The 26,616-nt window shown below is 35.7% G+C and overlaps 1 protein-coding gene across 1 annotated transcript in view; it reads left to right on the top strand.

The window, feature by feature from the left end:
- The window catches only part of CACNA2D1 (calcium channel, voltage-dependent, alpha 2/delta subunit 1), a 420,200-nt gene that overhangs the window by 179,550 nt on the left and 214,034 nt on the right, over window positions 1-26,616 (top strand). Inside the window, exon 4 of the mRNA XM_009882926.1 lies at window positions 18,994-19,053. Within this exon, the coding sequence (XP_009881228.1) occupies window positions 18,994-19,053 (60 nt within the window). The remainder of the gene's footprint in view (window positions 1-18,993; window positions 19,054-26,616) is intronic.

The raw sequence follows: 26,616 nt of genomic DNA, 5'->3' as shown, positions 1-26,616 counted from the left end.
ATGTGTGTTTTCAAACAGGTCTTTTGAGGGATAAAAACACTACTTTAAAAATTACAAGAAAAAATAAGAAAAAATTGAGGATGATATGGTTTCAGTCAGAGTAACAGAAGATCATAAATGTTTTGGGGCAATTCTCATAATTTTGAAACTAGATAATAGAGATGAATTAAAAATGTTAATTAGATATTACTTAAATTTATTTTGTTCTTTGGAAGATCTTTACCTGAAAACTGTTGGAGACCGAGAAGCTTCAGCTCTTAAAGTATGAATATCTATTGTAAGATCTACTTAGTACAAAAGTGAAGTATAGAGTAGTGCAATTCAGAAATTACAGGATACGATTTTTTATTTTTAATTGTTGCCTTCTATATGTCTAAGGCACATGGATCTGCTCATGGAAAGCGTTGCTGCATTAATGCATCTCTTTCTGCTGCCCCCTCCATCCTTCCCAATGACATCTGCCAGCAAAGTCTTACCTTAGTAATATCTTGTAAGGTGGCATTTAAATGCTGAAGTTATAATCAAAGAGAGTGATTAATAATCATGATGACCTTTATTTTAATTTGTAATTATGGAAAATCACATTGCATGGTTAAGAATACAACATTTAGGTTTTATTAATTTAATTAAAATGTGAACATTAAAAAAACCCACAAAACCTTATTTCTAGCATAAAATCGAAGGAACTGAAACCTAAAGGCTTCTTTGTAAGCACTTTTTACTCTGGGAAAAAAAAAAACAAAAAAAAAACCACTAAAGAAACTCATTGTCTCTCCAAAATAAAACAAAAGACAGCTTCAAAATAGAATAAAAAAAAATGCCTTAAAAATAGAGGTGGTTATAATGTGTTTGGATTTCGAGTTTTAGCTTTTAATTAGCTTGTATGTTTTTTCATACTAAATTATTTAGAGGTTGTTTTATATTTCATATCAATTTAAATGGAGACAGAATTAAATAGGGCATATATAATGAGATTTAAATAACTGAAGAAAATCAATTCAGCTCAGTTTGTGCTATTAGCTAAGCTACACTTCAAGATGTGCTCTAATATTGTGTTTGAACACTTATTCTTTAGGGATTCCGATTCTGTTCTGGTATGCAAAGGCTTCAGCTGCATAAAAAGTTTGCTGTGTATCACCACATTCCAATTCTGCAGTGATTTCTGTGGTGCCTGCGCAGAAACGGGTCCCCTGACTGATACCGAGACTGAGCACACGTGCTCCAGTAACAAATAATAGGTTTCTTTACAGTACAGAACAGTTTGGTTAACATACAGTATTAAGGAGTATTTTTAATAAGCATAAAAATACTTACTTGTTTGTAAGGCAACGGTAATACTAAATTTCATAGAGCTGTTTAAGTACCGAATCTGGGTGCTTTGGAGGGCTGTTAAGCTCTCAAACCCAGATATATCAGCATACATATATTGTCCGAGATAGAAACGACATTGTATACACACGAACACGTGGTCTGTTGAATCTTTGTGACAAACATTAAATCCTTATATGCCTAGGGATGATCGAGTTCTAAATGTAGAATATGAAATTACGGTTGACAAGGGAGTGAAATTGAATAATAGTAGTGTAAATGAGACTGTATTGAAATCTCCATATACCTTATCATTTATGGTATGTTTCTAGATGATGTGGACTTACCCCTTAAAGACTAATTCAGTATTTTGTACTGATGATCAGTAGAATTACCCTAGTCAAGAAACTGACCTTTATTTTCTGGCCATAAATTGGGCTGCTTTGTCTCAGGCAAGCGAGGAGACGGTGTTGCAAGCCTATAATACAGAGCAATTAATTTTGATCAGAATTATATAGATAGAGGTATAGTTTTGTAGGGGATAACTTTCTGGCTTCACTTCTGCCACAGGCTTCCTCAGGTCAGGCTCTTAAATAGAAGATTCAGGTTTCAGTGGACAGTGGATCTGGACTCATCTCAACTATTTTAAGGTAGTAGGAAATGTTTACATCCCTGGTTAAAACCATGGAGAGTCTGCCTAGGCCAAATTTTTGGGAAAGAATATGTTTGCACCAGAATTAAATTGTCTGTGGATGTCTAAAAAATCCCACTGATTTTTGGAAGCTACCTGGATCTCTAGGGGCAAGTATGGCATGGTTGTCTGGTGCTGCAGCTTCTCAGATTTACCTTCCATCCCTCTCCGGACTATCTACCTAGGTTTTGCACCGGTAACATCTTTTTTTACTAGGATTCATTGTATCATCTGATCAATGCTATTTCCATAAATAAAAAACAAAATAAAACAACCAAGAACAACAAAAAACCCCACCCCAAACAAACCTAAATCTGTTTAATAAGCTACTTCTGACTGAGCAGATTTTGGTACAATGATGTTGTGGGTTCCACTTAAAACAAAGCTGACAACTTGATTGTTTAAAAATAAGAAAGAACAGTATTTCTATGACGTTGTCAAATGTGCTATACCAAGAAATGGCATCTTTGAAAAATAAACATTTCAAGTATTATTAGCAAACATAACCTCCAATTCCAAATTGGAACATGTTTTCTTTCCGAGTCTTTTGACTAGGTTTATGCCAAGATGGGGAGGGTAATACTAAAATATACATTGAAGATACAATTATATATTGAAGATTCAACTCTTACATCACTGCAAATGTTATTGCCTAAGAAAAGCATAAATAGTTCTGTGTATGTAAATCCAAGTGCATAAATATCTATCCAATGTAAATTCCTTTCTGGTTGTACAAGAAATGCATGAGATGATTAGCCAGAAGAGATGTCTTTCCATTGAAATAAGATTAATTAATGTGAAAGTGTTATGTCAACCTGGGAAAATGTTCAGCTTAACACGCCTTCCATTTTATTTAAATACTGTGAAGCAAAATCCTTGTTTGGAAATATTCACTATTCTAGATTGACTAGAATCTCTTGCTAAAAAAGCAAGGTATTGCCCAAAGTGGCAGGAAAGTGTTTCTTTCCTTTACCTTCTACTTAAAAAAAAAAAGGACTGAACTAGCTTTGCTCATATTTGACAAAAATATTCAGATGTAGGACTGTTGTGGTTTAATCACAGCCAGCAACTAGGACTATGCTGCCTGTCGCTCACCCCCGTTGCTTCCTCCAGAAGGGCACGGAGAAGAGGGAGAAAAGGAGGAGAAAGCGAAAAAAACCCACCTCATGGGTTAAGATAAAGACAGTTTAATAGAACAAGAATGGAAAAGGAAAATAACAACAATAATAATAATGGTAAAGAATATATAAAATATAAGTCATTCTCACCGCCTGGTGAATTTGTTGCCCAGCTCAACCTGAGCAGTGATTGCAGATTCCCGCCTCCTGACAAACGCCCGTTTATATACTGAGCACAATGTCTATGCTATGGAATATTACTTTGGTCATCCTGTTGTTCTGTCTAGACTCCTTCTCAGGTTCTACAGGAAGCTGAAAGAAGTCCTTGCATGGTATAAACATCGCCTAGCAACAACTAAACCAATATGCATTATTGACATTCCTGTCACACCAAATCTGAAACACAGCAATCACTAGAAAGAAAATTAACTCTATCCAGATGAAACCAGGACAAGGCACAACTATATCTGGGAAGAATTGATGGAAATCATAGAGGAGGAAAGGAAGTCCTTAAGAAGAAATGTGTATGCAATACTAAGACCCCATTTTTTCAGCTTTCTCATACAATGTCTCATATTTGACATTGCTCCAAGTGCAAAGGAATTTCGTATCCAGGTATCAGAAGGTTGTTTTTTTTTTTTTTTTCTCAGCATGTAAAGAGTAAAAAAGTTTGATTATAGTAAATCATTACACCATTTTGACAACCTTAGCCATAATGATTGCAGTCAGGTCACCTTAGAATACTCAACCATCACTCTATATGTGCGTATGTATATCCATATATGGTAATAGTAGGTTACAGACCACACACAAAATTACCTATGCAAGAAAATCACAAAAGAGAATGACTAATGATTCAGGGAATAAAAAGATACCACTCTTAGAATATCATGATCTTTTGAAGGTAGGAAGCACTGAAATCAGAAGGATCATCTTAAGCAGGCTACAAATTTCCTTAGTTTATGTAACCAGAGGTTTTTGTGTTTTTTTTTTTTTGTTTCAGTGTTTTTTGTTTGTTTGTTTGTTTTTTTAAATTTGTCAGTTTTACTTTTGAAATTTTTAGTGTCCTTTTTTGTTTCCTTTATGTTTTCTTGAGGCTAAAAGCACAGAAAGTAAAACTGCTGCACACTAATGAACTAATTAGTCAGCGGAACTATTCACCAGCAAAAAAACTCCAAACGCCAAACTCCATTATGCTACTGTAAAGAAGGCATCTGTCTGGATTATATGCTCTGGCCCAAAATCATATGTCAAAACTATTTATATTATAAACGTTAGATTTTTTTTTTCTTTAGTTAATGTATGGTTTTTTACTTGAGGAAGCACTCAGAGCAAGTGACATTAGACATACATTTCAGAAAATGAGCATATGTTTTATAATACAGTTCTTACTTTATTATGTAAATACAATATCAGGATGTTTTCTACAAACTCAGTTGGCCATATGTAGTATAATACAGTGCTAAATTCCATGGTTTACTGAGCATACAGTACCTGTAAAACTAAAGTACAGAGTGTGTAAGTAAATCTCCGTTCCGCAGCATTTTTATGAAGAACCACACAGAACATCAGTGACATTTTTTTGCCTTTGTTTCCAGTTAAATGGATAATCAAAGCTATGATCTTTCCAGCAACGGAATGCTTATGTGAGCAACCTCTTTGGTTTTTGTTTGATAGCAACGATGTACTTGACGGATTGCATTCCACAATAGCTTTGCATTTAAGCACCTTCTCTTTGAATTGTAGTTATAAACAATTACGAGCTGGCAGAATTTGCCACTTTCTTCTTTGATTTTTTGCACCTTTCTGGGCACTTGGGAGGTTGGCTGCCGGCTATCCCATGGAAAGCACCGGCAGCTTTCCTGTTACGGCCCCAAGCTGAGGTAAAAGGAAGGGATGGGTGTGCATGCAGAAACCAGGAGTGGTTGCTACATTGTCTTAGTATTTCCTATTTGTTATGCTGCTTTATGCCACCATCACACATCTGTCTGTGACTGCTAATAGTGCCAGTTCCAAAGGGAATTTTTTTTCTTTATTTTTTTTTTAAAGAAAAAGCCAGATCCCTCAAAATTATGGTTTGATCTTGCTAAGCTTGAGATTTTAATACATCTAAAGTTTTGCAGTTTTTTGTTTGTGGTTTTGTTTTTTTTTTCCCCCCACACAGTATTATCTGGGTTATATATGTGAGGTTTTGGGTTTTTTGTTGGTTTTGTTGGTATTGTTTTTTGTTGTCTTTTTTTTTTTTTTTTTCTGTGGAGGATGGAGATGGTATATACATGAAAATAAACAGGTAAGAATAACATACCTGAGTCCAAGATCTAAAGTTAGGAGAATGGTATCATAAGACTTGTGAAAAAAGCTTGACTTGGCAAGTGACTAATAATAATAATACAAAACAAACTGAAAATGCATTTTACAATTTTAATTTATTAAATATTTTTCCTTAGTTTTCATCTCCTCTTCAACCCAATACAACTGAACCGTGTAACTGAGTAGATGTCAAGGATTGTTAAGCTGTCTGGATCGTAAGACAGACATCCAAGTAGTGACATTACCATAAGGCAGCGTGGTGGAAGGGATCCCTGTTGTCGCTTCTCGCTTGGGTCTCCATGTTGCTGCACTGTAGGCAAATTTCTCAGTTCACAATTCCTTATACACTAGGTTCAAGTTTGTTAAAACCATCTGACCATAGACCATAGGTGAAGAGTTCAGCATATGATTAATCTTAGCTGTAACTTATTTTAATAAAGCTTTAAGGTTGGGGTTTATTTGCTTGAAGCTTCTGTTCTATATGCAAGTGAATGTGTTTTATTTTAATATATAGGAATAATAACCTATGATGAATCAAAAGTCATTGTGTGATGCAACGTGAAGATGAAGCTGCATTTTCAATCCACATTAATGCAGGATACACAGCTAAATCTAGAGGTTGGCTTCATGCAGGAGAATAACTTTTGTCCTTAGCATTAAGAGTCACTTTCTAGCTCCGGTAGTAAAGGTTCAGCATTTCAATGCTGCTGATGATCTCAATGAGAGCACAAAATGCCTGACTTCTCAAATCTTAATGTTTCATGTGGGAAGAGCCCAGCAGAATCTGACTTTCCACTTACATAAACTATCCAGTATTCCTTAAGAGTATAACCCCAACACAATGCCATGAAATCCTACAGGAACATTCTGTTAAGATTAAAAAAAAAAAATCTACACTGTTAACAATCTGCAGGAGCTCCTCAGGTTTCAGCTCAGGTGTCTTAATTTAAGATTTAGATTGTTTTCTGAAAATCATCTCTACCACCTAATGTGCCAGTTTAACACGACTGCGGAAGCAATTCTTCCCTGTGGGCAGGATCTGGAGGTTTTGTTAAGTGCAACTCAGGTCAGCTGCAGTCAGCTGCACCATACTGAGGGAGCTGCGTCAAACATCCAGTCTGGCAAAGTGCTGCCATATTTCTCTTTAAGATGTACTTCTCCTGTGACATTCCTGACATGTCTATCTAGTTTCTCTTTTTTACGATTATGTTTTAGCTTTTTTCATATTTCTTTTTGTTATTCACAATTTGATTCTGGTGATGATTTCCAGTAAGTAGCCCTAGCTGGAATAATAGAAAACACACTTTTTGGAGGGTACTAAATTTGTTGGTATGGCTCAATATACTTCCTTTATCGAAAAGAAGCATACGAGACTGAAAAAAAAAGATAATAAAATGAAGTAACACCAGATGTGGAAGTGACATGAGGAAGATGCTTAGGCAATTTTGAGATGGGATAATGCTTCTTGATTGTGTTCTTTGAGCTAGAAGGTGGCAATTAGATTTTCATACACAGAAAAGTGTGAGACATCCTAATTAAACACCTTTTGGTGGAAGTCATCATGGATAAACTCGAACCTCTTGTAGTAGTTCTCAAATGTGTCACCTGTGAGGGTAACACTAGAAAAGTCTCTTAATTTTTTTAATCATTTTTTTGGTAAAAATTGGAAGGATATTATAATTTGAATGTGCATATGTACATTACATTCAAATATGTACATTACTCACTAAGACAGCCAGTCAAATACATTTTAAGCATAGCTATAGATCATGTATAGAATCATAAAAAGGGGGAAAATAACTGGAAGGAAAATACAATGGATTCAGCCAGAGGATAAATCTAATGTGTTTAGGTGTTACTAGCACCTGACACTAATATTTTGTGTGTCTTTGGCCAAATCATTTCACCTTTCTGCTTTACTTTCCTTTATATCTTAAATACCATTAATAGTATTTCCTTAACAGTGGTTGTGAAAAGATGTTAAATACTTCTGTAGCCACGAAAATATGCAGCATTAGTTGTTAAAATGTAGGTTTTAAAATTAAAAATCATATTTTTTTCACATAAAAGTCCAATTTTAAGATTTTATAGTGCAGAAATGTGAACCAACTTCTTAACTTAACATGCTAACAGTATCCCTGAACTAGGTTAGACTTTCTTCATAATCACAAGAATGCCCAGAAATGCACTGTACTGCATGGAAGAAAAGGGTGATGGTTTGTCTTATATATGACAAAGACACGTCATATGACCCATGACTTAAACCGCTGAAGATGCTGAGATGCTGAAGAGAAATAATGGCCAAAACAATGCATGGCTATTGGTGATCACCACATCTAGAAGAAGAGTGTCTCCGGTTATGAATTTCATGATCTCACACACATGGGGCTTGAGACACTTTTCTCAGTGAAGACAATGGAAGTCCTCACATGAACTTCAGTAGAGTCAGCATTTCATCCTGAAATAACAGTTCTTATGGAACTTGGTGACCTTGAGAGATACTTAAGCATTTGCTGAAATGCTTCATATATTAATATGGAACTTTTAATAGCTATCCCTATGGGTATATACTTAATACTTATATACCTTTGGTGGACCTCTGCCTGGATGAGAAATGATCACATTGACTGAAAAGAGTTTCATGTTATATGTTCAACAACTGTTGCTTAACAACTGTGCAGCTACATTAGGATAAAACTTGCATTTGAGAGCAGGGAAATGAAGGTGTATCTGAGTATAAACTGATTGCAAGCATAAAAGTGCTGAGTTTCTTCTGTGTTCACATGTTCAAAGGACGTGAGAGGATACTACAGAGGCTAAGTGGACTGAGGAAAGTAGAAAACACCATTTTCAGCATTCACCATTTACATTTTTGTCTACTTCTAATTTTAGAGTGTTTTTACATTACAATCTGAAAGAGTTTTCTTTTGGGTAGTAAGAAAATAGTAAATCCCATGTAGTCCTATATGGAAGAGGAATTACAACACCTCTTTTAATAGGTTTCTAAACTTGGGAAGGTTTAGAAGCAGCATGTTATTACACTCCATTTAAAAAGAAAGAAATGAAGGAGCTTTGGGTATCTTGTTACCCCAGTGCAAAGCAGGTGGAGGAGCAGTTGAGGCTTTGGTGTGTTTCCAGCATGGCTGTCACGATTGACATATTATCTCTGGGAAAATAATAAAAAAACTCCCCACGTTATTAGGGTTTGCCAGTAGAAGGTCATTTTCCTTTGCAATCAGTTTTCTCCAGGACTCTCAGTTAAACACGTTTTATTTCTTTTGACTAGAATTACTTCCATTAGGGAAATGTTGCCTGAAAATAGCATGCAGTATTAATGTATCATTGTTTCTGCTGTTGCCAACAGTAACATGTTTCCTTGGCTCTCACCCACTGACTGTTGATGAGATCAAGTTGATTATTCAGCAGCTATAGCCTACCACCTGCTCCATTTTTTTCCTCGGCATGCAAAGCTGTTAATACACTATCCTGCCTTGTTAAAGCCATGTTTGTTATTCATCTATGTTTTTAAATTTATTTGTCTGTCTATCTATCTATCTATTTATCTGTCTGCCTATCTATCTATCTATTTATCTATCTACCTCTCCCTACCTGAGAAGTGGATTCATTTTTTAACAGACTTCTAATCAGTAAAATTCTGATTGATTCTGGTTTATACATCTGAGAACCTAGGAGAAGATGCCGTTCTTTGGGTTTTGGGTGGTTTTTTTTTTGGTTTTTTTTTTTTTTTTGAGTTCACATTACAATTCTACTATTCAAGCTCTGAATTTTATTATGAATAAAGTTGCATGTTTCATAGGCCTGTTTCTGTTAGTGCTACTGAAGGCTTCAGTGTTATCTCAGTTTTATTATAAATTATTAACTACTGTGGACTTTATCAGGCTGGTTGAGGATATGAATGTGTCTTAATGAAATAAAATTATTTAGTCCTGTTCTACAGAGGAAGAGGTGGTAATGAGCTCTTGTTCACTTTTGTTATTTCTTGAAATTCTGGATTTTGTCCTTCTTTATATAAATAACTATGCAATTTGAAGAGAGCTTAAAGCTGTTTCTGATAATGTGACCAAAAGCGACATTTGACTGTGTCTTCAGCAGAGTTTTTAAATTGCCATCTTTCTGATCTTCTTTTGGGATTATAACAGCATTATGTCTAAATATCTTTTGTAGCACACAAAGTATGAGTAAATCCAGAACTCACTACATTTCTTTAAATGTAGTGTTTTGTCCTGGCTATACTCCGCTTCTGTGAGTTGTATTTTAAATGGAAAAAAATATTGCAAACAGCAATTTGAATATTCAAAATATTGTATATATGTCAAATACAATTATCAAGTTTTACCAAATGTATATTGACATAATGATACATCGTTATTGAACTTATATGAAATAGAACATTCTGGTAAGTGTGTTGTTCAGTTCGATGAGGAAAAATGCAACTGCTGCTGCATCCCCTATTTTTTTAAAGATAACTGACTTTGTTAGTGATATTTTTTTTGCATAGGTGATACAAGCCATGATCAATGTTTTCTTCTCTGTGTCCTTAATAGGCACTTACTTGATTTGTTCCTTTTCCTACTTTTGCCTTTGAAATTAGGCAGCTACACGTGTATTTCAATTGTGTCTGTTCACATTTGGATCCTAGTCAGATTTTAATGGAATTGCTGGGAGGTATAAATCTTGAGCTGCTAAGTTTGTTTTGTTTGTTGGTTTGGTTTTTTTGTTGTTTTTTTTTTTTTTCCCTACTGGATATTTAATGAAGAGATATTAAAGGAGCTGAGAAGCAAGATGAACTGTATCTAAGTTTTGGGTTTTTTTTGTCAAGTTAGAGGAAAAATACATTGTTGATATTTTAGAACACTTGTTTTGGAGTGGCTTAATTTTGATATTTCTAAAACAAATTTATGCAGTCGTGATTTCTCCCTGGGTTGCTAAAAACTACACATATACTACATTACAAATGCGGGGTAACAAGGCATGCCTGCTCAACATACCTGTCATCTTCTAATCGTGCCTGTGAAGTTACTAGCTCAGCTGCGAAGCTTAGAAGAGTTTCCTAAGGCAGGCAGTGAACTGGAGCTGGTGGTGTTCTGTAATTTGTGATTTGTTGGAGCAGTTGGCAATTTCAGTCTAATGGTTTCAGCGTGTGTCCTTCACTTTGAGATTGTTTAAAAATGTAACACTAATGTGACTTTCATTTAAGGCATATGAATTATTAGAGGGAAAATGTAATATGCTTTAAAGGTTTGAAATATCTGCAAATGAGAAGGACAAATTATATGTTAAAAGTGTCTTTTGCTGATTCTATGCACTACTGTTGCAAAATTTCACTGCTGAATGACAAGATGCATTTGACAGACTATTTCTTACTCTTCTTTTCAGACTATTTTTCTTCAAGCCTTTATCTACATTTTTCTCTATCTTACTCTTGTCTACTGAAACATTTTTGACAGTATCAAGCTGTCATAATATTGCCCAGCTTCTCAAATCTGATTGCTCCTAGAAAAAAACACTCAGACTTGGGAACTGAACGTCCTTCCTCCCTCCCTCTCCCCATAACTGTGGAAAGTGTAGAATTTAACAAAGTGCTTCTTCTCTACCTTCTGATGAGAATTTCCTACGTTCCTTGTTGATGTTTAATAGTTGAACGGAGTTATTTTGTACACCCATTCTGCGGCATATTAAGTTTGTGGATATTTCAAATAAAACGTATTTCATACCTGATGGATTGGTTTTAGGACTCTCATCATAGAGGACAATTATGTGGTCCCTCTGTTCTTTGTTGTGACTGTATTTCATTTGCCTTATTCTCTGGTATTCAGAAAGGTGCCTTCCAGCAACGCTTTTGCACCTGTAGTTCATTTATCCCATTGACTGCTCATGTAAGGTTTATTTTCATCTGATACCAAAGGTCTTACTAGTTAGGATCATGAACATTAGAGATCAAGCTGAGGTGGCAACCCGTAAGTTTTCAGACAGCTACTGACTGGCACTTGACAGCATCCCCCGTGCAACTGCCATAGGTTGTGGACTCACCTAGGTGCATATCCAGTTATACCACTTTTCCAGAAGTTTAAATGTATGGTTTTTTAGCTTTTCGTTTATTTATTTTATTTATTCTCCATTGATAATTTTCATTTGACTACTTCTGAAGAATTTAAGATTCTTACTAAAACTTCACTAAAAATCCTACTGTAGTGTAATATATTTTAAAAATACTTTCAGCACTCTTTTAGAAGCAGAAAAAGGACTGGCACAATGTCACTTTTGCCTTCTCTATTTGATAATGTGCTACCATTATCTAAATTCTTAAATTCACGCAATAAGAGAAAGGAGAAAATAGAAGAGAAGAGTTCTTTCTAGTTCATGTTTTAAAAAAGGGCTGCTTTTATGTAGTGGAGGAGTGTTACTGTGCCAAATGGTCTTTTGGTTGTATCCCTTTCGAATTTTCTTGTATGTCAGTTTTGTCAGAGACAGGTGATTGTACATGACACTTAAGATGTCAAAAGCCACATGTGATGTATTTGCTTAGGGTCTCCCTATTTCAGTTTTCCCTGTTAAAATCAATATGATTATTCATGTCAGAAAGCATTAACTTCACCTGCAATATTGTAATCTCAAGTATTCTAGTTCAGAATTGGCTTCCCATTGATTTCTGATCTTATTTAGACCAGTGGCTTCATTTATTTTAAGCCTTCCGTTTTGGAATTGGAAAACCACTAGAAGAGTAAAATTTCTGTGTGAAGAATCAGCCTGATTCTTCCTTCACTTATTTAATTAAACAATAGGAATAAAGATTGTCTTGAATCAGAATGATTTTCATTACAGTTGTTAACAGATACAGAAATCCTTTAAAGCCCTGTCTTCTAAATATATGGAAGGTGATAATAAAATTTTTCCGTTAGATTTCTTTTTAGCCAGCATGACAGCCTTGTGTTGGAGATGAAGTCCTCTTGTTAGAAAAACTGATTAAGAAGGTCTGAAATAGAATGACTGTTCATGCGAATAAAGCAGAAATGGCTTAAAATGTATTAGACAAGTATATAAAATATGTAATTTTCTGTTTATTGTTTAATTAAAGTTGACTTTTGTGATCTACAGCTGGATTAGGAAAGAAAATAAATCTGGCAATTCAGGATGTTGGTAATGGTTACTAGTGAAGACAAAGTTTGAGTCGTTATTTTGATTTATGGTCCAGAGTATAATAACATCTGCTTTTTCAAACATTGTGCTAATTGTTGATTGCATTAGATTATGTATAAATTTAGGACAGTAATTTATATGAGGACTGTTTTGGTAAGTCTCACCATGTCAGCAGACCTCGAACATACCCTTTTTCCTTATGAATATGACTCAGCTGCTGCCTCAGATGACAAAAGTGAATCTGGCCCCAGAGTAGCTGGGGAATATGTCATACGAGGTCTATGTTGAATATAGAGGAACAATTATAAACATACTCTTTTGTCTGTGACCTTATATGCTTCAGATCTGCTCATTAACAGACCATAGATCAGATTGCCATCATGTGGCACAGCAGATGCCAGAGTAGGAGAGAGACTGTGACTCTGCAGTGTAAATACATGAAATAAAACCATGCTGCAGAACAGCACAAACCAAAAACCTACCGTTAGTCATCATAAAAAAAAAAATCTTAAAAAATCTGTGTATTAAAATTCTGGTTACACTTATACTGAGGATTATGGCATTTATGTAATGTAATACAGCAATGCATGGGATAACTGTTCTTATCTGAGGTAGGGAAATATGAATTATCCTGGAAAATTATGTGCTAAAGTGTTAGTGATCAAAATATTTTTAAAAGCAAAAAAAAAAAATTCCTTGGAAGAGGAGATCTTAAACCCTGTGGTTACAATTTAAATCAGCAAAATTAGGTATGTATTTGATTCAGTCTAAGACATGGTTTTATGGGTGGGACCATCTTATCAAAACTAGTGTGCCACAGCTTCATCAAATTTAGATCAGCTTTTGTGCTGATAATTATTATGAATGCCCACTTGTGACAAAGGTCACATAGCAAATGTCTTCATAAGAGTTACATGTAAAAAGGTAATCAGTCACTATTAACCCCTCTCATGCCCCACCGGGAGTATGGAAATAAAGACAAAGAAAAGTAAATCCACATGTATTTATGTGGGGGTCATGGTGTTGCTATCATTAATACTTCCATGTTCACTTTTGGGATACTGACCTTCCAATTTGCAGGTGTTGCTTGTTGAAATCACACCCCCTTGAGCCAAACTGGGTGATCTTTATGTACAACAGGGTAATAACGAACTAAAGAATATGGTAATGCAAGAGCTAATGTGGCTAACCCATGACCAGGAATTACGATGAAAATAAAACATACTCAATGCAAGTAAAGACAAAAGAATCAAGGGGGAAGAAAATAGTTCTAATTTGGTTTAATACAGAATGTAAAAGCTTACTGAGGTGAAAATGCAATTCTGTAAAATTCTGTCAGTCTGTATTAAAGCTGTAGTGAAATAACAGTATTAGTTTTCAATTGGCACTTCAGACACCTTGTCCCAGTCTTACAAAATCTTTTCCTCATATTTGTCTCTTTTAATTTATGTACAATTCATAATCATCTACAAGAACAATATCTGTATTTCAGATACATATATGAAAACCATGTTTGAAACATTTTTACATATACTCTGTGGCTTTTACACTGTTCATGCAAGAACAAGATTGAGTATTTGGATCATATTTTAAATCAGGATTTGAACTTCATTGTATGTGTCTACATTGTTCTGTTTAAGTTTGATATTGATAAATTCTCCCTGGGTATTTATCATCTTAAAATAACCTAAAAATTCCATGGATTTGGTATTTTAGAAAGCTTTGTGAGGCTATTGATGTCTAATAACTCTAAGCTTACACATTTTATAATAGCTTAATATATCAAGGGGTAGTCAAATATTATTTTCAAGGTAAAATACTTAAAGGAGAGTGAGAAGCAGAAAAAAAGATTGATTTCATTGTATTGAATATAATTGTAATTGGGCCATTAGCTGACAGAATTCAGTGCTGGCTAGAAGGAGATAAAGATATGACATATGCGCACAAAAATGAAGGCTGGAAGATGAATAGGCCTTCTAGGGAGTTGATCTTTACAGATTAGATAAAGATTCTTCAGGTCTCTTTCAGTCTGTGCTTACATCAAAGACTGTCTTTCAGAGACAGTAACGTGCACTTGGAACCTGGGGACAAGACCTTTGATAATGGACAGGTTTGAGATTGACAGGCAGCTGGGCTTAGCTTTTTTGTTTTGGGTTTTTTTTTGGTTGGTTGGTTGGTTGGTTGGTTTTGGGTGGGTTTTTTGTTGGCATTTTGCTTTGTTTTGTTTTGTTTAATCTTTAGTAGTCCCTTTAAAAGTTAAAGAAAAGCCCATAGGTTGATGTGGTAAATAGCACTTGGATAGTTTTGTATCTGTCTTTCCCAATAGCTGTTTGGCTTTAAAGCTAACAATCCTCTTTGAAAGATTTAAGGAAATGCTAGTGGCAGGTTACTCTTGACTTCTGTCAAAGTTTGATTAAAAATGCTTGCTTGTGATCAGTGGCTGTCTTTCAAGGGATAATTGTTCTTTTATTGATGAGCTAAGTGTTCTGAAAGTTCCCGAAGATAATGCACCCTGAACTATAGATATTTAAGAAATAGCAAGACAGCAAGCAGGTCTGATTCATTTAAAAAAAAAAAAAAAAAAAAAGGAAAAAAGAAAAAAAAAAGTAGAAATAATTGTTTCATCTAGGAACATTTACTAAACAAGTCCTTTTTTAACTACTGTGTTTTCAAGTACCTTAAATTTGACATCAGCTTCTCTTTTGATAGCAGTGGCGAAATCTAGCGTCAGCCCTTTTGAGCCCTTACCTAGAAGCACCCTCTCACAGCTCTTTCAGGCATCCTCCAAAAGCACAGGAATGGAATAACAGCATTTTGTGAGCTTTTGCAGCCCTCTCTTCCTGGTCTTCTCTCAATTTGTGTACTACTTCACAGTAATTTGAGGGTCGCAGCTATAATCTGAGAAACCTTGGTCTCCAGCAGACTGTAAAAAGCAGGGTTTTTTAAATACCTTGAAGTAAGCCAGAATGTTTCTGTAACATGTTAGTTTTGTTCCTTCCCCCCTTTTTAGTGATATTGGGTTTTTTGTCCCCTCTATCTAAAAAGGTGTTAAATAAAGCTTCATTCAAGGCCTAAAAACATCTCTCAGCTTTCATCTTCACAGCGCTCATACAGAGGCATGGAGTAAGAAATAATTAAAGCCTAATAAGCAGAAATATTGTTTTGCATGTTTATTTTAGAACAATTTCTGCTTATTTGCTTGCATATAAAAATCCAAATCTCAACATTTTGGTATTTGCTGGAGAAACCTGTAGGGAACTGCCATGGGTCATGGTGTTAAAGAACGTGTGTTACCTTATTAAAGGCTCATTGCAATGAAAGGGAAGATGGGGAGTGTCAGGTGTCAGCCTGATGGTGTAGAACTCCTCTCTTGGCGTTCTCCAGAGACTCTTCCATCAAAACAAGGAAGGCAAGACCTGACATTTGCATACCTCAAAAGGAAGCAGGCATGATTTCTTTGAGAGAGATGAAAAATTAGTCTCTCCTTGTGTCACAATAAAGGGCATAGGTAATTTGAGTTTGCTTCACAGTTGAGTTATTTTTGACCCAGAAGTCTTGACTTCTTACTCTTGCTCGTAACAGAGCTCTCTATGTGGGGATGTGAATGTCTCCGGCATTAGACTCCATATTGCTATAGCAGTAGCATTTCTCTTTGCATAGAAATGAGGAACTTCTCAGAACACCTTAGCTTCATAAAATACTTTTTTTTTTTTTTTTTGTAATTTATTTTGAATACTCTTCCCTTATCTTTCCTAAAAATATCAAAGGTATTACACAGGAGAGAAGGATTCTGGTTTTTGCATGCACAGACTTCCTATCAGTCAACCCATATCTTTTGAAAAAAACACCCACTTCTTGAAAATGAAGTCCTTCTGTGATCCTTGCCCTTGTGATATCCTGCATGTAAAAGTTGATGAAGTCTTCTGCTGGAGACAAGCTGGGTGATGAGAGATCCGGTTGGTGGTCATGTGTGGGTTTTGGTTTGGTTGAGTCGAGGAACACAGCCGTTTGCTCATTGCTCATCCCTCTAACTGGTTGTGCTTGCTTTTGTACAAGCTTGACTACCTTTAACAACATTAACCTTATGCTCTGTATGCATCCCTCAAATGACAACTTCGCATTTTGGAAGCTATTTTAAGGTATAAAGAGCTGTTGAAATTATGTGTTGTGTTATTTAGCAGGTTTTTTAGACAGTTAGGATAGGTTCTAACTTAAATTTGACTGAAAAATTTTTCAAGGAGAAGAACGGGGAGGGGGGGGATATACTTTTTTTTCTCCATTAGAAACCACCACCCCCCAAAATATAAACCAGACAAAAAAGCAACCAAAGAAAACCTTTTACTTTTTTAATTTGCTTTTAGCATATTTGCGTTATAGTACAGATTAGCTGAAGAATCTACCAACATTTCATGAAGCTGAGGAATTTCAGGTGTGGCTGCAGTTCTTTCCATGCAAAATTCATAGTGATGTTAGTGGTCATCATACATTTCTCTTCATAATCTGTTCATCAGTTTGTGCATTTGGGTTCTACTGTCTGTGGTAGAAAACAATTGCAGTTCACGGGGTACCTCAAGGTAATGAAGCAGACTGTGAGGGAAAGCTGAGGGCAGTGTTAACTGCCGCTATTTACATGTGTAGTAAGTGTCATATCTTGCCTTGCTACAATCTGGTGATACATGACTTAATCAGCTCAAACTCATCAGAGGATAGGCCAAATTTAGATGCAGAATTAGCTATAGTGAGTGAAGAAATTAGACAGATAAAATTGTTCTAGCATGTTACCAAACAACTGAAAATACTGCAGATACTGAGGTGTTTGTCCAGTGCTGTTGAGGGAAAGTTGTACTGTGCTTTTTCCCAGTGTAATGCATGTAATTATATTATAGTTTTTCTTTTGTAAATGCAATACTTGGCCACTCTGGAGGATACCTCCAGTTGGCAGTGCCTGCAAGATGCCAGTAACTTCCTGTTAGCTAAGAACCATTTGAATTGACTATAAAATGAGTGAATGGGGACACCTACTTTCTGGCAGCAGAGCACACAGGTTGGTTAGGGTCTTTTTGTTTATACAGGACGACTGCAAACGAAAAAGAAAGGAAAAGGTCTTAAGTTTTGCTTTGTGAGATTTATCCTCCTGATAGCTGTTAGAGAGACTGCCCTCATGGGATCAGATAATGTTGTGGTTGCTGTCCCGGACTGGGGCTGGGGTGAGATTCTGACAGCACCATCTCTGTGATTCCAGCTGGCCTGAACTTTCTGGTCATACCCTTTTTGGTCGTTGGCAAGAACTGACAGTTAACTCAACTGAAAACGTGACTTAGACCACCAGTTCATTTTGTGTAGGAATTGGTCTGAATATTGAAAGGATCATCAGAGTTACTGTGCAGAACTCCCCAGAAACAGTTGCTAAAATGTTTATTGGGCTATAAAATGATTTAGTCCTCAAAGTAAGTCCCTCAACAATTAGGACATGGCTGAATCCACATGAACTTTGTTCACATCAGGTAGCTGCTTCTTCAGAGCGAGCTTGCTTGCTCTCAGGCTGGGTGTTTGCCTCCAGGGCTGCCAGCACTAGGATACTGTGGGCAGCTCAGCTGCAGAACACGTGTGATGCGTGGCAATTTGGACATGCAAAATTGTGGTAAACTTCTCATAAGCGTGTTACCAACAGCTTTCTTTTTTTCAAGGATTTATAATTTTGTATGAGGAGGGACATCACCAACCCAATAGATGTGTCTGTACAAGAGATATTGATTCGAAAGTGCATAATCTGATCATTCCTGTGCACTGTGCTTTGCTTCCCGTGGGGCTGAGTGGACAAACTGGATTTCTTTCAAATTAATTTAAACGGGAAAAAGGCCCTCTAGGAGCATGTCTGTTACTCCAACTGCTAATGTGCATTCAGTCCATGGGACCAGACCACAGCTAGTCCCAATTACCGAGTTTTTATAGCTCCCTAACAATCACAGGGGATGTCAGTACTTCCTATAATTGAAGCTAAATAATTTAATGGAGAAACAAATGCCCATAATACTTGCCATTGGATGGTAGATTAAATTAATACATATAAGGCAGGGTGGTGTGTGTAAAGAGAAAGTATTTTCAGAAGGATATTAATGGATTTTGAACTTGAACTTCTTAAATGATATTGGAATAACGGTTAAGCTTTTTGATGCATGATTATAGTACTTAAATAAGCAAGTGATACAGAAAAACAGCATGTTTGAAATGAGATGGTGCATCTTTACTCAAATACACATAATTTTCAAATAAGTGTAAAAAAGCATAGATATATAGAAAATTGTATAGAGAAAACATGTATATGAAGAAATAAAAAAAAAAAAAGAAAGCCTTTGCTGTGTGAAGAAGCAGTAAAGACTAAAATGTATGTCCTCTCTTTGTCTTCAGCGCCTCGCTAAAGAAGCAGAGAAGTACCAAGCATCACATCAGTGGAGGGATGAGTTTGGGGTAAGTTTCAGTTTTTCTTCTTTTAACCTTCTCAAATTTTTCCTCTTTGAAATTTTAACTATATTCTTACAAACCTGTTGTTTATATAGCCACCACAGGAAAAGCCATTGACTATGAATGGACATTTTATTTTATACAGTAAACAGAGACTCAGTCTGGGTGTCTGGAGAACAAAGTGGACTTTTCACTTCAGAAGCTCATAGGGAGCTTCACAGACCCAGGGAAGTAGCTCTGGGGTGTACACAAGACATCTGTTTGTTTTGACAATGAATGATTACAGAGAAGACATCTGAGTGATGTTTACTATAAGTTAAAAGTGTTCTACTCCAAGCACTGAAACACAAAATAGTAGAAAAGATTTTTATGAGGGTTTTGTGTTTTTTTTTCTTATGTGGTGGAAAAAAGTAGAAAAAAGCTTAATATAGAAGGATTTGGTTATCTCCGTGACTGTGCATATTGAGTCATAGACTATTTTTTAAAAATCCTTTTCCATACTTAAATAACTACATCCCTTCTCTTCAATATGCTAGTACTACTCAAACAGGCCCTAACCTGGTCAAACACTAAACTATCCTCTTCAATCATTTCAGACTTTTCTGAAAAACAAGTGTAAAACGTACAACATTAATATTTTATTACCGATCAAGCCAAATTAATATTGTGCTGCATGATTATAAGCCTGTGAATTTTAAGCTACAGTTCCCTGCTAAGTGTCAAAGTCATTTATTATGCCTTCATTACCTGTTCTTTCAGAAATAAAAGCAGATGGTGCTTTTACGTGATGCTGCTACAAACCTAGTCTGTGTTTGCACGTCCACTAGAATCATAGTGGCACACAGCTAAATGCGCAAAGGTTTGCTGTAATGTCCTTTCTGATCTAGTGTTCCTCAGACACTTGGAGATTTGAACACAAACCGACCAAAAAAAAACCCACTAAGGTTGGGCCAAATAATTCAGATAAGAGTGACTGGCTTTTAGGAATGCAAAGAGGGTCTGGACACAGACTGAGTGCTTTTAGGTGTGCTCTCTGCACAGGCACAGCTTCTAATACACAGTAAAACACAGAATGCATATTCCATAGGGATGCAATAATGCAAATGCCACAGAAACCTTTTCTGCTGATCTGTCTCTGTTTTGAATAGAAAACAAAACCTGCAGGTTTGATGGACCCAGTGCAGAATAATGTGGATACGGTCAGATGCTCTTTCTAATCATTTTGCTTCTTGCTGTACACACTGGCATCAGGACAACAACACTGTCTCAGCTTTTGGTTTTCTTTTTTGCCCTTTACTTGGAGCAGAAGTCAGTCATACCAGAGAGGCTTCTGGTCTTACCAGAATTCATTGACGAAGAGAGATCGCAAAGTAATTTTGAAATGTGATTTTATATTAATGTTGTGGCTCAGGAAAAGACTGTGGTCAGAATAAAATAAAGAAAAATGCAGTTGGATTTATAATAAAGTAACTGCAAACTGAGCTTGTGCTTTACTGTTTTGAATTTGGATGAGAACAGTGTGCACCATATAATAACCTTGACATTAGGTTATGCAATTAAATTTCAAATAAATGTATTAAGCCTTTTATAATTTAATTTGTTCCATTTTTGCCAGAAGTAATCTTTCTTCTCTTCTGGCCTACTTTTTAGAAAATGCCTGCTCAAATTAGTTTGCACACAGATCTTTCTGATAAACTTAATTTTCACTGGAAGATTCATTCTCCTAATGGCTGTGATGGAAAATTGAAGATATACTATAAAACTTTCTGAGGGTGAGGGTTCTTAAAGTACTTCTGATAGCATTATGAATGGTCTACATCATGTTGTATGAAGTTTTATTTCTTGTCCAGGATTTGGTTTTGGGTGATGAAAGCCCTTCCAGCAGCATTGCACATGAGTCACTGTAGAAAGAAAGTCTTTGGGACAATCTATTTCTGCTTCTAATGAGCTCATGATCAGCAATGTCCTTGACAGTCACACTGCAGCCGAATAATAGCCTATGGAGTTTTAAGGAGAAAATATCACAAACATTCCTTCTGGGGAAGTATATATGGGCTGACTTCAGTGGAACAAATCCAAAAGACGAAGGGCAAAGAGGGCTGGCTGGCCATAACACCAAGGCCTATATAGAGCTATAAGGGATGTGTCAATCAAAAGACTGCCAGAGTGGTTGTTCTAACACCTTATTCAAAATATGAATGCTTATTAGAATCGTAGAATACTTGGGGTTGAAAGGGCACTTTAAAGGTCATCTAGTCCAACCTCCCTGCAATGAGAAGGGTAGTTATTGCAGTGTGCAGGAAAAGAAGTGTGTAAGCATTAAAGACATCAAAGATTTTATTTGCGGGTTAATGTCACAGTATAATAAAAATTCAGTATCCTCAGATATGGTCTTTTGAAATTACCTAGTACAGGGGAAAAACCTTTGAAGGTCCAGATTTGGCATCCCTTCCCTCCAGCCTGTCAACCATACCACTCAGTTTGGTGTTATCCACAAACTCTCTGAGGGTGCACTCAACCCCGCTGTCCATGTCCCCAGCAAAGATGTTAAATAATACTGGTCCCAGCACAGACCCCTGAAGGACACCACTTGTCACTGGTCTCTACCTGGACATTGAGCAGTTGACTGCAATTCTTTGAGTGCCATCCAGTCAACTCCTTATCTGCTGAGTGGTCCACTCATCAAATCCATGTCTCTCCATTTGAAAGACAAGGATGTTGTGTGGGACAGTATCAAATGCTTTGCACAAGTCCAGGTAGATGATGTCAGTTGTTCTTCCCTTCTCCGCTGATGCTATAACCTCTTGTAGAAGGCTACCAAATTTGCCAGATGCAATTTGCCCTTAGTGAAGCCATGTTGGCTGTCACCATTCGCCTTCCTGTCCTCCATGTGCCTTAGCATAATTTCCAGGAGGATCTGCTCCATGATCTTGGCAGGATCACTAGTTAAAGAAATCTTTACTAAAGTTTAATAATTTATATTTTTTTGTTGTTTTGTTTTATCTGAAATACCATTCATGTTTACCAAAATCAAAAATAGCTCTGAACATAGAAATCTCAGACTGATATTAATTTGAATTTGGGAAGCTGTGACCCAGCAACCCACTGAACAGAGAATATCTGGTATTTGCTAAAGTATTTTCATATTCTTGTCCTTCTGTCATATTGCATAGCTTTCTAAATACACAGATTGACACTGGGGGCTATATATATTCTTCTCATTAATAAATCAATACTTTTTAGTTGTATATTGAATGTCTCAAGAACAAAAATAAAAATCTAAAATGAGTTAAGAGCATGTATCTTACATATTTACCATTAGTTTTTCGCTAAGTGACAGAAATAAAGATCATAATGGATTTTGGTATTTTACATTGATAATTAAATAACAAAATAATCTTGGCAATTATTTATTGATTTACTAAAAAGTGCAAAATTATTCAAAGGAATATTAATTAAAAATAATAATTAAGAATAATGAATGTCCTCTGAGTAAAAAAGGAAAATAAAATCATTAATATTCAATTGTAATGTGTTGTTTCCTGATTAAGCACAAAGTCAGTTAAAATATCTGAACTGCAGTTTGCATCTACAGCCCTAAAATAATACTTACCTGTTATGAAACTATTAAGTCTTTAGAAAATATTTGTGAAGTTTGTGAAGGCATATCCAAAGCACTTAGCTTTTGTCAAATAAAGAAATACCATTCTCTGCTTTCTACTCCATCGGTATTGCCCAATTCCCTAACTGCATGTACAGCTGGAGAAATAAAACCTACTTAAATGTTTTTAGATTAATGCAGTTACAAACCAGAGGTACAAACCAATATTTCTAAATGAAACAGCCCTGTCAGTTCGAATATTCTTGTATGCTGCAGAGTGAAAGGGGGGTGGTTTTGACACTTGTGATGGTCCAATTATTTTTCTGGCATAGAGACGCATGAAAAAAAATTGTACGTGAATTGGAAGATGGAGGGGAGAACTCTGTATGAAATAATTGCTGTTATTCCCCAAATGGATCTTCTACAATTACATTTGATCCCATATTTGATTGCCTTGCAATGGTTGGTTAACTAAAGCAATTTTGTTTCCAGTTGGGTTGCAATATTAATTGTACTTACACATGTATAAACATAAGGGATATCTCATTTGTATTTTAACAAGGGGCATCTTTATGGATGGCCTATTAGCATCCACTTATTTATATGAAGACTGAAACTCAGACTTTTAGGAATTAATTATCACATTAACATGCCACATGAAAAATCCTTTCAACACGCCTTATCTTTTAACCAATAATGTCATTTTATATTCTTCCATGTAAATGATGATTTTGTGAGTCCTGGTATTTCTGAGATAGTATTTGCTGTCATAATAATGTGCAGGCTGGTGTTTATGTACCAGCTGGGCTTAAAAGTAAAGACAAAAGATCATGGAAATATACTATGGAATTACTTTTTTTTTTTTTTCTTGTGCAAATATTGGCTGCATAAAACTGTAGTGAAAATTTGCTTAGCAAAGAACTGGAAGATAAAAAGGAAAACTGAGATAAAACAAGTCTCGCATCACAAGAATTGATACAAGAGGTGACCTGCAAGAGTAGGCATCTCTCTGTGTTTGTCGTGCCTTGCAGATTGAAGATTTTCAGGACTGTCTGTAATTTACTGTAGATGTTACAAAAATGTTAAAACAGTTCACGTTAAAAGCTTCCACTGGGAAACAAACAAACAAAACCCCAGACTTTCAGAATTAATACTGTTTCATTCTGAAGAGGCAGTTTAGTAAACATACTTTGTCTTTTGAAAGAGGGAAAAACTGTAACGAGAACAACCTGCAATACTTTTTCTCTCAGATCATCAGAGAGAGGATACAGCTCTCTCATGGCTTGTACCTCTGACAGTCCTCTTGGGTGCAAAGAGCATCTGTGGGAAATGATGCTGTTTAGATTTGGCTCCAGACCAGGGAGTCAGTCCCCACAGGCGCAGAGTAGGTGTGGGAACCTTTCCCAGTGAAGTCATATATACTTCATAATTTTGTAGAAGTTTTTACAACACTAAAATCGGGCAAAGTGTCAAAGCTGTCTGTATCTTCTCACAATGCTCTGATCCAAAACCTAGTGAAATAAATCTTCTGTTGATTTTGATTTATTTTGGATAAGGGCTCACACTTCTAAAGTCTATGTGATTTGGAAAAAAAAATGCCCAATGATTGATTTAAATTGACAGGCAGATGGTCAAGGTTTTAGGGAGGATAATATTTTATTTTCTGAAGGGCTGTGTGCCACCTTCTCTTCTGTGAGATATAGCTTTCATTTGTGTATAATTTAAATTAAATGTGCCATATCTCACTGAAAGGAAGGAAATCAGCTTTTTTCTGTCAGTGGTTGTTTGCATTTTGACATCTTTCTACGTGAGGGACAGAGCTCTGTGTGTGCACTGGAAGTGGTTGGAAGGTGAGGTGCAGAGGAAATAAGAATGAATCATATTTACTGAAATTGGGTGTGTTTAGGGGTTGTTTTGATGTTTATTTGATGCTTATGGAATCATGTATACCTTTTTGATTCATAAAAATGCACAGTGAGTACTGCAGGAACACGTATTTCTGCAAGTTTTTCAATAGTGCTTTCTTAAAATAAGACCAGAGATACACCAGTTACAGTGTTTGAAGGACTCTCACCTTCCTTTCCTAGGATCTCCGTAACTAGTAAGAAGAGATTCATCTTAATGTAGAAATTCACTGTGAACGTGCCCGTGCAGAAGCCTGTGAGGAGACACGTGACATAGGCTTCACCAGATGAGTGCAGAATTTGTCTGGCAATCCTTACTGGGAACAGGATCCCACTGTCCATTTGTCCATCCCCAGCATCCTACCTCTAATGTTCAGATTCTTATTCTCATGAAGTCTCAGTGATACCTTCTGGTTTACAAATTTCTATAAAGCACTAGTTAGATATAAGAAACGTGACTTAAAGGCCAAAAAAAAAAAATATCAATTACAAAACTTTTTAAGTGTAATGCTTCTGCCTGGAGTTTTATAACTTCCTAGACTCTCTCAGGTTAGTCTTTGAGTATAGAAATCAGTGACTTCCTCTAAAATCTGGGTTGCCATAGGAGAGCTCTTCCATGCTTTTTTTCTGTTGTATAAGATCTAAGGTGAGCCTGTATAAGGATAACCCAAATAGAAGTGTTAGTGTGATTAATCATTTGAACATATTTGTAACCACATTTTTAATCCTTGATTTATTTATTTTTTTAAACCTTAGGAATTTTAAACCAATTGGGAAGTGGATATAGATGATGGCAAACAGTACCTTTACACTCAGAATCATTATATACAAGCAGGGATTGTAAATGTGTAACTATAGAGGAGTTAGTTTTTCTGCCATATCTTTTGGTCTTTAGATTTTGGTTATTCATCATCTCTTAATATGTTTACATTGAGTATAGGAGTGTAACTTTATAATATAAATCATTGCAAGAATCTCTTCTGGGAAGTGAAGTGCTTCCCTGGTAAGGAACTTGCCAAAAAAGCTTTTAAGAGTAAAGTGAAGAAACACCTTCAATCATTGCTGAATCTTTCAAACATTCCATTTTATCTGAAAAATCAAATATGTTAAAAGACATCTAATACTCTTTTTACTTATTGACCAGCAACTCATGTTAAAAATGTGCAGCTTCTGAAAAAGAGCTGAAGGAAAGGAAAAAAGAAAGAAAGGTGTGATTTCTCATTATTAATACACCATACGTATGCATTATCACCTTCATTTTGAATGAGTCTTTAATGTGAGCTCTGAACAAACATCTTATTAAAAGCAAAAGCTACTATTGTACTCAATTTATTAACACCCTGTAGGTTCTTTAGTTTACTATAGAGAAGTACAATAAGAAAAGCTTTCTACAGGCTGCTGTTGTGCATATTTTCTAAGACTTCATTGAATTTGTAACACAGATGAGGCTAACTAGTTTTTTGATTTTACACTTCACCTTCAAATTTAGTTGCTAATGTAAATCTGTGGTATGTAATTCTTAGCATTGTTTTACTACCTTTGTTGAATCAGTAAAATCAACTGGAAATGGCCTTCAAGGATGATGGTTATTTTGTCTGTAAGATTCTTTACCAAATATTTTCAGTTCAAAACTAGCAGTATCTTTCTCCTTGATTCATTCTTGTCAGTATAACCAGGATCTAACTAGTTTCCTCTGTTTCCATCATCTCCAAGGCAAACTCATTTGCCGCTTTTGCCAATCATATTCATGTTATCCTGAACCTTTTTTACACTGAATTTAGGAAATGTGCCAATGTTTTGGAAAAGGAAGTATTAACCTAACTAACTCTACTGGTTTTGAATTACTAATAGGAGGAGAGATCTTTTTTCTTTTTTTAATAGAAGAAAAATAACCCTGATATAACTGAATATGCACAAAGTGTTAATCAATGGAGTAAGACAGGAACATCCAAATCTAGCTTTTCATAATGGAGGCAGACTTCTAAAAGACTGAGAAATTCAGAAAGTATCAGAAAGTTTTGATTCTTACTTCAGAGAAGTAATGCCATTCATAACAGCCAACCC

Source organism: Charadrius vociferus, unplaced genomic scaffold (assembly GCF_000708025.1).
Source record: "Charadrius vociferus isolate BGI_N301 unplaced genomic scaffold, ASM70802v2 scaffold32, whole genome shotgun sequence".
In the NCBI taxonomy this organism is placed as follows: domain Eukaryota; kingdom Metazoa; phylum Chordata; class Aves; order Charadriiformes; family Charadriidae; genus Charadrius; species Charadrius vociferus.
The sequence above is the reverse complement of the archived record's forward strand: the minus strand, read 5'-3'. Positions and strand labels throughout refer to the sequence as shown.